The following is an 11085-nucleotide window of genomic DNA, read 5'->3' as shown; positions in this document are numbered from 1 at the left end:
GTTTTTTTTGGAAACGTATGACTTTCACTCCACTACATTTCAAAGACAAATATTGTACTTTTGACTCCACTACATTTCTGGGAAGCTTGTCGTTACTCATTCCCTTTAGGTTCAGCATAGCTTTATAGTCAGATGTTGGCGTTTTTCTTGACCACACACTGTGCTCCTCACCGAAGGGAACCAATCACAGTCACCGCTCACACCTGGGATGGTGTTTGGAAATAGGCTACATCATCCTCGCTCTGTGTAGCAAGCCCTCCCACCTTTATTTAAACAAAACTCTGTAATGGAGAAGGCAGGAGAAACTCAAGCTGAAAAACCAGCGCACCCATGGCCATATCTCAGCTCGGTGTTTGAGATTTCAGAAATGAGGAATGATTCATATCATTTCAAATGTCTTCTATATACAGCAATGTACTGATATTAGAAAATGTACTATACTTTTGAATACTTAAGTATTTTTAAATGCATGTACTTTTGAAAACCTAAGTATTTTTAGAAGTAAGTACTTTAGTACTTTAACTTGAGGAAAATTTCACAGAGCAACTTTTACTTGCACTTGAGTAAGATTTGACCACGAGTATCAATACTTTGACTCAAGTACTGGAGTTGAATACTTTGTCCACCACTGGCCATAAATCGGTACAAAGTGACAATAAAATGGGCTGAAATTGGCAAAAATGGGCATAAAGTGTCAAGAATGGGTTCAAATAGTTAAAAAAAATGGTATTGATGGGTTTAAAGTGGCAAAAAAGGCAAATAAAAAATTGTCAAAAAAGGTTGAGTGGCATAAGCGTGCAAAAGCGGTGGAAAAGTGGCATCAATGGCTGAAAATGGGTACAAAAAATAGGGGAAAAGTGGGGAAAATTGGTGAAAAATGGAAAAAGCCAGGTAAAGTAGGCAAAAGCTGCAAAAAGATGTTGCAAACAATGTCAAAAAGGGGCAGACTTTTCATCTTTAACATGAAGTAACTGCTAGCCACCATGCTAGCACCAATGCTACTGATCCAACACCCGGGTTGATCTACATAAAGTTAGTCAGAGACCGTGCTTTCAATATGGCAGCTCTCACCTTTCAGCTTTTCCAAAATGTACTGTGAATTTTCAAACCGGGATGCGTTGTGTCACACTGTTACAGTATCATTATGAATGCTCTGAGGTGTCATGATGAAGGAGCTTTATGATGGCACTAGCATGGAAATGCCCCGTAAACTGGGTCTCCAAAAGTCGTTGGTTCTTGGGAAGTTTCTGCAGTGGAAATGGGACACTGGTGTTTTAGTCAGCTGCTGCTTGTAACAAAAGTAAATGGTTTTAGATGCATGGTATAGCATGCACTCCTGCTCTGTTCAAGCATACTCTGATTTTATTGGTCTTGTTGTTTAGATTATAGAGGCTGCATTAAAGGCCAGAAAACAGCTAACCTGATTGGTCTTGTTTTTTTGTAGGTGCATGCCTACTCGCTGAATGACATTAGAAAGAATGTCATTCAGCAAGTAGGCTACCTACAATGTCAAGATTTTAAAGAGTTAATTTGAGTTTTTTGTTTTTTTGTTTTAAATGATGAACACTGAACAACATTTAGTCCAGGTTTAGTCAGTAAAAGGCCTCACATACCTTGACAACATAACTTCAATATAGAGTGGAGAAATATCATGAATTGTCCAACAATCTCAGCCTAACATTTTAGTCTGGCTTTAGTCTGTCACGGATCTGTTTCTATTTTAGTATTCGTCTCGTCATCCTCATGGAAAAAAGGTAGTCAATGAACATTTCTAGTTTGAGTTTTATAATTCGCTCTGGATTTGTGTGGCATCAGAGCTGGATTCATTAATGGTGACCTGATCTGATCTGAGGTACAGCTAATAACCGTGAAGAGAGCATCCCCTCTTAAAGTGCTGCTAATGCTGGACAATTGTTGGGAGGCTCCTGTTGTTTCCTATTAATAGATCTCTCTCTGTCCCTCTTTATGTCCCTCTGACACTCCCTCCCTCCATCACTCATGGACTCAGCGGGATGGGTCGAGAGCTTTTTTAGTGCCACGCTCCCTCCTCCCACATTAAAGGCCGTGCCGGTCCTAGCTGTCAATATTTGTCCCGTGTCTGAGAGCAGCAGCGGTGTGTCAGAGGCAGGGGCCGAGCAGCAGCAGCAGCAGCAGCCATGGATGACGTCTATAAAGCAGCGGTGAGTACTCTGTAGGACAGGGAGGATAATGCATGTGAGCAGACAGACTCTGTGTGTGTGCTGTGCTTCAGTAAAATAAAGTGAAATCAAGACTCTGTAGCATGAATGACACATGAGGGTCTCTGCAGGCACATGTCCACTATGTGACAGTGACAGGTGCTGATGTCAATGTCATGTTCAACAGGCGGCGAGCAGAGACAGTCACACTTCAGGACAATACAGCTGAACCAGACTCACTCTGACTGAGTCTGAGAGGCTGAAATTAAAGAATTCAGGCCACATGAGAAGGTTTATGCTACTGTAAAAGTGACTGACAGTGAATTATCTTTAATTAGAACCACTAATTAACCAGAAAAATAGCCAAATTTAAAGGAAGAAATAAGGAATCAAAGACATTTTCATCAATGCAAAGACCTATAATGAAAATATGCATCGTATTCACCTTATTTTGAGTTCATGTACTTTAGAGATATAAGAATGTGATCAAAATGGAAGATTTTGACTATTTGGGTTGAATTTTCACATTCACTATAACCGACTCTCCTCACGGTCCGGGCCGTAGCTCCTGTTGAGGACGCTGAGGTCACGTCCTTGATATTTCTTATAGAAGAGTATGAGCACTTGAAGACCTGGGACAAAGTTTGTACCTTCAGATTTACTTTATTTTATGTTTTTCAAGATCAAATCCAACAATTTTGTATTTTTTTACATTCTGATGAAACTGTTCTCAGAGGAAATTTGAAAAACAACAACGAAGGTTGTCTCTTGCACAGCTTTATTCCTTTACTCGTGTTTTCGACTGGTGCCTGTGCATCTGGAAATATAGCAATGATGCCTCCTAGTGTCCCTTAATGGGAGTGCATTTGTTTACTGATGGATTGAAACCTGATAGAAACTACCCGTAGCCATGAGTGCTTAATTTTGCCTTTTTTTTTAACCAGGAATTATGCATTAGACAAATTATCATGGCAAAAAGGACCAATGTTACACGTCAAAAAGAAGTACAAATGCTAGCCTGCCTGGTGCAGGGCATGTTTTCTGAAATTCAATCATTAAGAAACATGAGCAGCTGAACTCTAACATCCTTATTACCTCCGCCAAGGAGGTTATGTGATCGGGTTTGTTTGTTCGTTTGTTTGTTAGCAACATAACTCCATAAGTTATGGACGGATTTTGATGAAATTTTCAGGAAATGTCAGAAATGGCCCAAGGAAGAACTGATTTAAATTTTGGGACTGATCCGGATCACCGTCTGGATACAGGAGTTTTTTAAAGGATTCTGTACTATTGGGAGATAGGGCTAATGGCGGAGGTCTGCGCTGTTACTGCTTTACACCAGGAGATGGCGGACATGAGTAACTTCAATCCCAGCAGCATTTCAGGTGTGTTTCTATTCAAAGTTTTGGAGTTTATAGAGTTTGAAAGACGCACGCCCGGTCGAGGAGACGAGTCGGAGTGTACCAGAGAGAAAGACAGCGAACTGTAGCGAGAATACTCACAATGCTGGGAGGAATAGAGGAATATTCACCCTCTGTCATGACTTTCAGTTGTCCAGTGAGACCATGGGTGCATCTGATGGCACCCATAGTGAGTCAATGCTTTGCCTCACTGTGTGTCCACCCCACTGGGGAGGGAGTAATCGGCGCACGCTGTGGTGGGGGGCACATGGGGACGGATCCAGGAATTTTTTAAAGGATTCTTCACTATTGGGAGATAGGGCTGATGGTGGAGGTCTGTGCCCTTCAGACAATGAATGCAACACTCCACGTTGCCAAGCAACAGTCGACCTACAATGCACTGCGTTGTTTTGCAGCGTTGCAAGCGATGCTGACAGAAGTAACCCCAAAATACCTACTTATATATATACTTAATGTTTACTTTTTATTGATTCTATTTATTTTATTTTTTATTCAAGTGAAAAAACATTTCTACTACCTCAGGATATGCTCAGATCCAGCTCTGTTGTTGGGTTTTTATGCACTTTTTCATGTGTTTTTGTCATGTAGCCGAGTGTAAAAGAGAGACTATGAATAGAAAGCATATTTTTCATCAAATTGATCTGTATTGGTTCGAAATCTGACATTACCAGCTGCCTAATTTGTCTGGCCCGGCTACATCTCTTCGTTTTGAAATTTGGCCCAGTTGAATTTGTAACTGAATAGCCCTGGTCTACATGATGGCTGCTGGTGGAGCAGTTAGTCCAGATGTAGCCACAGCGGCACTTTTATGGCCACATGTTATTAAACGAGAGCAAAGAGCCACACATAACACTTTTAATAGCAGAGAAAATGTTTTCACTCTTTTCTAAACCTGCTTCTGCATGAGTTCGTCATCATTATGGGTTGGATGTTCAGGTGCAGGTTTATATGACTGGTATATTTGGCTGCTTCTGTAAGCTCGGTTCTAGCTGCTGTAAAGCGGTAGTTTTATCAGAACTCGACCACATGTCTCTATTTAAAAAGAGCAAACGCTGAAAGCTACTAAAGGCAAAGAAGATGTTTTTGCATCTTCCTCGACAGGCTTCGGTGTGAGTTTTAGCCACTGAAAAGCTCTGCTGTTCATTAACTACAGCGGAGCTGCACACGTCTACTACGTCATTTTGTCTTTTCACTCTGATTGGCCTGTATTGAATGTGACAGACTAAGCATTCATCCAATCACCTTCTGATAATTTTTTGAAAAGTCCTGCCCTTCCTAAGCACTTAGTATGGGAGGTTTACCGGATGAATATGAAATAAATCCCTGCATTAGATTTATGATCTAACCGAGGTGTCAGGTTATGAGCCTTTAGACACAATAGTACGGTCTGTTAGTCTCAGCACTCAGCTGTTTTCGTTGCTGTGCTCTCAGATGAACAGTCCAGCTATCTGCCACACTTGCATTGTCACTTATTCCACACTGTCCAATCAAAATTAGGCAGGGGCGGGGCTTCTGATAATAGTGGAAGAGGAACTAATCTGACTGCTGTTGTCTATGTCAGGACAGCATTTCTTTACATTGTTTTCAGGTTTTCTTGGTCGTATGAAGCACAGGGATGTTGGCGCCCCCTGTGGCCTAATTTAAGGCCCATTTATGCTCCCTTAATGCATGAAAATAGATCCATGCATTTCAATCAGTACAGTCATCAGTGCCCATATGCATCTATCATGTTGGAGTAGTTGTTAGATAAATCCACCAGAGGTCGCTGTAGCACACAGAACACCTCTGCTCCTTGGTTAAATTCTCTGTCCTTCCACCCAGGTGCTTCAGTGAGCTGTCATAATTGTTTCTAAATGATACTTCTTCATCGTGTTTTGCTTCGCTAGCTTGACCTGTTGGCTACATTACTCAACACTGCCCCCATGGTTGCCTGTGGTATTGCAACACTAAGGCCATATCTGATAGTTCAGAGCAGGGGTTCTCCCAAAATACAGATGCCAGAGACAGGGCCCCCCCAGTGTACCTGAAGGTGGCTGAACACAGAACATGAACATTCAATAATAGTCATGTGCAGACAAGGGTGCCCATGGGGGGGGGGGGCTCTCTGCAGCCCAGCCAAACTGGGGGCCAGCAAAATCATGGTCTGTTGTAAAGTTCAGCTGTGGTATTTTATATTAACCTGAATAATAACCACTCTTATCAAAGAAATACATTTACATGTGTAGTAATTAGCCCTCTTAAAATGTACTTTTTTTTTTGTTAAAAACAGAATTAAAATATGTTAAAAAATAGCAAAAATGGGTTAATAATGGCAAAAAAAGGTGGGAAAGGTGGTGAAATTGGATTTTTAAAAGCAGCAGAAATGGGTTAGAAATGGACAAAATTACATAAAATTGGAAAAAAACAACCAAGAAATGGCAAAAATGGGTTAAAGTGGACAAAATTGGCATATTAGGGGTTAAAGGGGATTCAAAATTGGCTGACATGGCGTTGAAGTGGCGACAATAGGTGAAAATTTGGTGAAGTGGGATGAACGTTGATATAAACTGTAAAAAGGGTTAGCTGAGGCAGAAACAGTCAGAAACTGGCCAAAATGGGCATATCAAATTGTGAACTGTGGCTAAGAAAGTGGAACAAGGGCTTGATAGTGGCAATAATGTGTCAACAGAGCCAACAATAGGCTGAGTTGCAAGATTTGGTCTAGAAGTGGCAAAAACAGGCAGAAAAAGTGGTGGAAAGGGTTTAAAATGGACAAAAAATGGGTTTTAAGTTGCAAAAATGTGTTAAAATTTGTGGGAAAAAGTGATAGAAATGGGTTACATTTGGCAAATTGGTGCAAAGTGGCAAAAGTGTAATTAAAAAATATTCTTAGTTTTTTAAAGGCGTCTAGAGACCCCTACTCAGTCTCCCGCAACCCCCAATATGGTCCTGACCCCAAGGTTGAGAACCCCTGACAGACTGCAGACTAAATGAATGCATTACACAGAAGGAAAACTCTGTCCTTTAGCAGTTCACTCCAGCATAAGTGAGCCTTTATCTGCTCTACGAGGCAGTCACACTAAATGTAATCACTCTGATGATTTTATCTGTGTGGAAACATAAAAATCTGTTTCAGTCGGCATTTATATTGTTTTCATTCACGGCTGCTGTCAAAAATCATCTTATAAACATCATGAATCAATCACTGAAGTTCTTGTTTTCTAATCAGCTTTAAATTCTTCTCTAAAGCTGTAATAATATATTCAATTTTAGAGAAGAATGAAAAATGAAGAAAACAGCCTTAAGAGATGGTCTTTTTGCTGACTTTATTGTCTACTTTCCTGTGATGACTATGTTTCTGAAGTACATTTTCAGTTGTTGCTATCCTCTAACTCATACGAGAGCTGGTGTTAAAGTCAGAGCCACAGGCCTCTGCCGTCGGTTTATATCTGTGTCTGACAATAGAAACAAGAACAGTTGGACGGTCCATGAGGAAGAAGAGACGGGACAGCTGATGGCTTTTAAACGCCAGAACACCCCCTCTCTGCCCCCCTCTCTCCCCCCCATTGTACTCTGTCAAACAACAAGAATAGTAAGTGAAGAAAGCAGAGTGACACGGCAGACATGCTGCTCTGAGAGCAGAACAGACGACAGATTATCAGTGAAGTCAGAGAGCTGAAGAGCTGAATGACGGGACTGAGGTATTCAGAGGCCGTGACACATCAGGGTTTATGTGGAATTCATTCTAAAATTTTGCTTTAAAGAGAATCAAGAGTGTGCAAATGATCTACGATGACCAAAACAGCTCATTTCCTTCTTTTTAGTCTTGATTGTAAAATATTGTATTTTCATTTGTCGGATTCTGTCTGATGAGAATGCTGCACGCATTTCCTGTTTTATATTCAACATTTGACGCTTCCTTGGTGGTCCACGTCTAAGGAACTAAACCCACACGTCTAGCTTGCAGATTTATAGAATATCTGCTAATATGCTCAGCTCTGGTAAATTTAAACTAAAAAAAAACCTGTTGATTTAAACTTGAAATAACTGTTGGATTTTGTTTCCTTGAAGGTTGAGAACTTGACGGAGGAGCAGAAAAATGGTGAGGAAACTATTAGCCTTATAATGCATGACGATTAATTCTACTAACACTATTCTTACACTTAAAGCAGTGGTTCTCAACTGGTGGGTCAGGACCCAAAAGTGGGTCATGGAGCAGTCTTATAATTATAAATCTGTTCACGTTGGATGCTTGTAGCATCAAATGCCTCGCTTTAGCTCAGCTAGTCCCTGCATGTCTGTGGAAGCTGCTGATTGGTTCAGACATTAAATCATGACTGCCATGGATTGGCCCGTCCTGTTATTTATACTAGAGGAGGTGAAACATCTCTGTTTCACTCACATGCTTCTTCTTTTTTTACACTGCTGTCTAACAGTCAGCTAACGTGTCTTTCAGAGTTCAAGGCTGCGTTCGACATCTTCATCCAGGATGCAGAGGACGGCTGCATCAGCACCAAAGAGTTGGGGAAGGTGATGAGGATGCTGGGACAGAACCCGACTCCAGAGGAGTTACAGGAGATGATCGATGAGGTGGATGAGGATGGTGAGACAGCATCGTTTAGGTCAAGATAAGAACAGATGGATGTTAAAGATGCTGGAGTGTTGGTTATGGGGATTTTGAAAAGTTACTTTATTATTTATTATTTATGTTGACAGGCAGCGGTACAGTAGACTTCGATGAGTTCTTGGTCATGATGGTCCGCTGCATGAAGGAGGAGAGTAAAGGAAAATCAGAGGAGGAGTTGGCTGAGCTCTTCCGCATGTTTGACAAGTACGTAAATCTTATATCAGTCAGTAAATAGACATGGGTGGTGTATAATGCTTTCTAAATTCAAACAAATCTGTCTACCATGATCTTTGTCTCGTTTGTCCTCTTCTAAGGAACGGAGACGGCTACATAGACTTAGAGGAGCTGAAGGCCATGCTGGAGTCGACTGGAGAGGCCATCACAGAAGACGACATCGAGGAGCTGATGAAGGACGGAGACAAAAATAATGATGGAAAAATTGATTATGATGGTATGACTGCACTTTAAACAATATCTAGGACTCTGTTTGTCCTAAAAAAATCTCATTGACATATATTATATTTTTACCATTAATGCTTGCAAGTGCAAAACATAATTCTACATAAAACTCAAGCCTATAATTCAGTTCCTGTTCAATCTTTCCATCTAAACCTGGGGTGTCCAAACTATGGCCTGGGGGCCAAATGCAGCCCGATAGCCAGTTTGACTAGCTCGCAGGAAATTCTAGAAATGTAATGAAGTATGGCCCGCATTCAATCATGAAGCGTGTGCTTGACCATATTTTACTTCATAGTTTTAACACGAGCGGGGCTACCATGCTAATTCTGTAAACAAACGTCTGGACAAGAAGAACTGATTTATGTGATTCTGTGTGGCTAATATGAGACAACGCTTTTCACGGTAAACATAATAACCAAAATAATTACAGTATCTTATTTTTTAACTCCCTAATGGAGTACAACAGCAAAATCAGTACCAATAATAACCCAGGGGTGGTAGCAAGTGGTTATGATTGTCTATTTGCCTTGTTAACCATTAAATTGAGCGTATAGCGCATGGGTGTCAAACCCAAGGCCCGGGGGCCGAATCCGGCCCGTGGTCCAGTTACACCCGGCCCACAGGATGAGATCATATTTTTATTATAACTAGCCCAACGGTATTAGCGCTGCAGATTTTGTCCACTATAAAAGAAATAATTTGTTTTCATTTCACACTTTCAATACTGCATCTCAGAATTACAACTTAAACATATGATTTTGACTTTTTATTTCATATTTTAACCTTTTCAATTCATAACTTTAACTTTTATCACAAATTTTGACCTTTTGGATTCACAATTTTAAATTTTAAGTCATATTTCCACCTTTTTAACCAAATATTTCAAATTTCATCACATGTTTTGACCTTCCAATTACTAACTTTGACTTTTAATCTCAAATTTTTACCTGTAAAACTCATAATATATAATTGGAACTGATTTGATTTGACTTTTTATTTCATCTATTTACTTATAAAAACATTATTTTGACTTTTAATAATGTGTTTTTACCTTTTGAATTCATTCATTTAGAGCTTGAGCTCTTAAACTTATTATTTAGACTTTTTTAAATTTCAAAAAGTTTTTTTTGCCCATAATTTATCGCTGGTGAAAATGAGTTGACAGTTCGTGGTTAAATGTTGACCCTGTGAGGCCCTCAGGTTAGACCTAAATTCAGAATCCGGCCCCTGCCGTGGTTGACTTTGACACTCCTGGTATAGCATTAGCTCTGGCAGGCCACAACCACGCAAGCCCTCATTGGCTGACGGCCAGCTAATTCACTCTGAGCATGCTATTGGCTAATCGCTCTCATAAAACTGCTCTTGCCTGGCTAAGCTCTGCCGTTCTTTCATAACCCTCCTCCACCCCAGCTCCTCCTTTACTCTGCCTCTGACTTAATCTGCAGCTACTTTCACACTTTATGATTTTATAAAATATGACTAGACTTCTTACTTTTCTCTTACATGAGAGACAGTAAGGCGTTCCACAGGCAATCCATACCTGCACAGATGTGTGGTTTAGAGAGCCTGACACATTTCTTGTACCTCTGAGTCCCTGATCTTTCATCCCTTGGCCACTAGAGGTCCTCCTCATAAAAACACAACAGTAAGTGACGTTTCTCCCGCTGTTTCTCTCTCGCAGAGTTCCTGGAGTTCATGAAAGGTGTTGAATAAAGGATTCATCTGGAGGACAATGACTGCATCTTCATCATCTTCATCATCATCTTCTCTGCTTTTATAAAACCCACCAACAGAGCTCCAGTCCTCAGCAGACCTCTGTACCGTCAGTTAGCTTAAACTACCCCACCCATGCACTGAGAGGTTCCCTGAGAGATCTCACTGACCGATAATATCTTTGTTCTCACAGTAATGATAGACCAAAGCCTCATTTAGAAAGAATATTTTCAATAAAAGAGTTTAATTCTTGCATCTTGTGCTGTTTTTATCACATCACTGTCCACTCAAGGTGAGCGAGTTTGACTTCAAATAAAACCTAATAGGAGCCACTTTAGCAAAGACCGGCAGGGAGGCTCTCCTTATTTAGATTTAAAAAATCACAGAAAGTCAGCAAAATATTTTTAGGTAACAAAGCCAGAGAACTACACAAATGTGAAATATAAATACCCAACTATTCAACTATCCAGACTGACTACAGCTACACGTTTTAACATTTAAAACTAAAAGTAAATTCTCTTTATTGTTGAAATATTTATTCTTCTGTCACAGATCATACATTTGTATTAATTACCTGCTGTTTTACCACACAGTAATCCACCTGTTCATTGTTTCAGTGTGTCTGTAGGGATCTACCTGACCAGAGTTAGCAGGATTAAACATTTGGAGTTGTTTTAGAGCGGTTTGCAACTTCCTGTTTGGGGAAGGA

The 11085-nt window shown here is 40.4% G+C and overlaps 1 protein-coding gene across 1 annotated transcript; it reads left to right on the top strand.

The window, feature by feature from the left end:
• Positions 1–2071: 2071 nt before the first annotated feature.
• Positions 2072–10542, top strand: LOC121517752 (troponin C, slow skeletal and cardiac muscles-like). The gene is made up of 6 exons (XM_041799757.1): positions 2072–2180; positions 7649–7679; positions 8034–8180; positions 8294–8408; positions 8519–8655; positions 10345–10542. Exons 1-6 carry the CDS (start codon positions 2157–2159, stop codon positions 10374–10376), a joined length of 486 nt encoding a protein of 161 aa, XP_041655691.1. The 5' UTR covers positions 2072–2156; the 3' UTR covers positions 10377–10542.
• Positions 10543–11085: the final 543 nt, after the last annotated feature.

The sequence above is a fragment of the Cheilinus undulatus genome, linkage group 11 (genome assembly GCF_018320785.1).
Source record: "Cheilinus undulatus linkage group 11, ASM1832078v1, whole genome shotgun sequence".
NCBI classification, from domain to species: domain Eukaryota; kingdom Metazoa; phylum Chordata; class Actinopteri; order Labriformes; family Labridae; genus Cheilinus; species Cheilinus undulatus.
The sequence above is the reverse complement of the archived record's forward strand: the minus strand, read 5'-3'. Positions and strand labels throughout refer to the sequence as shown.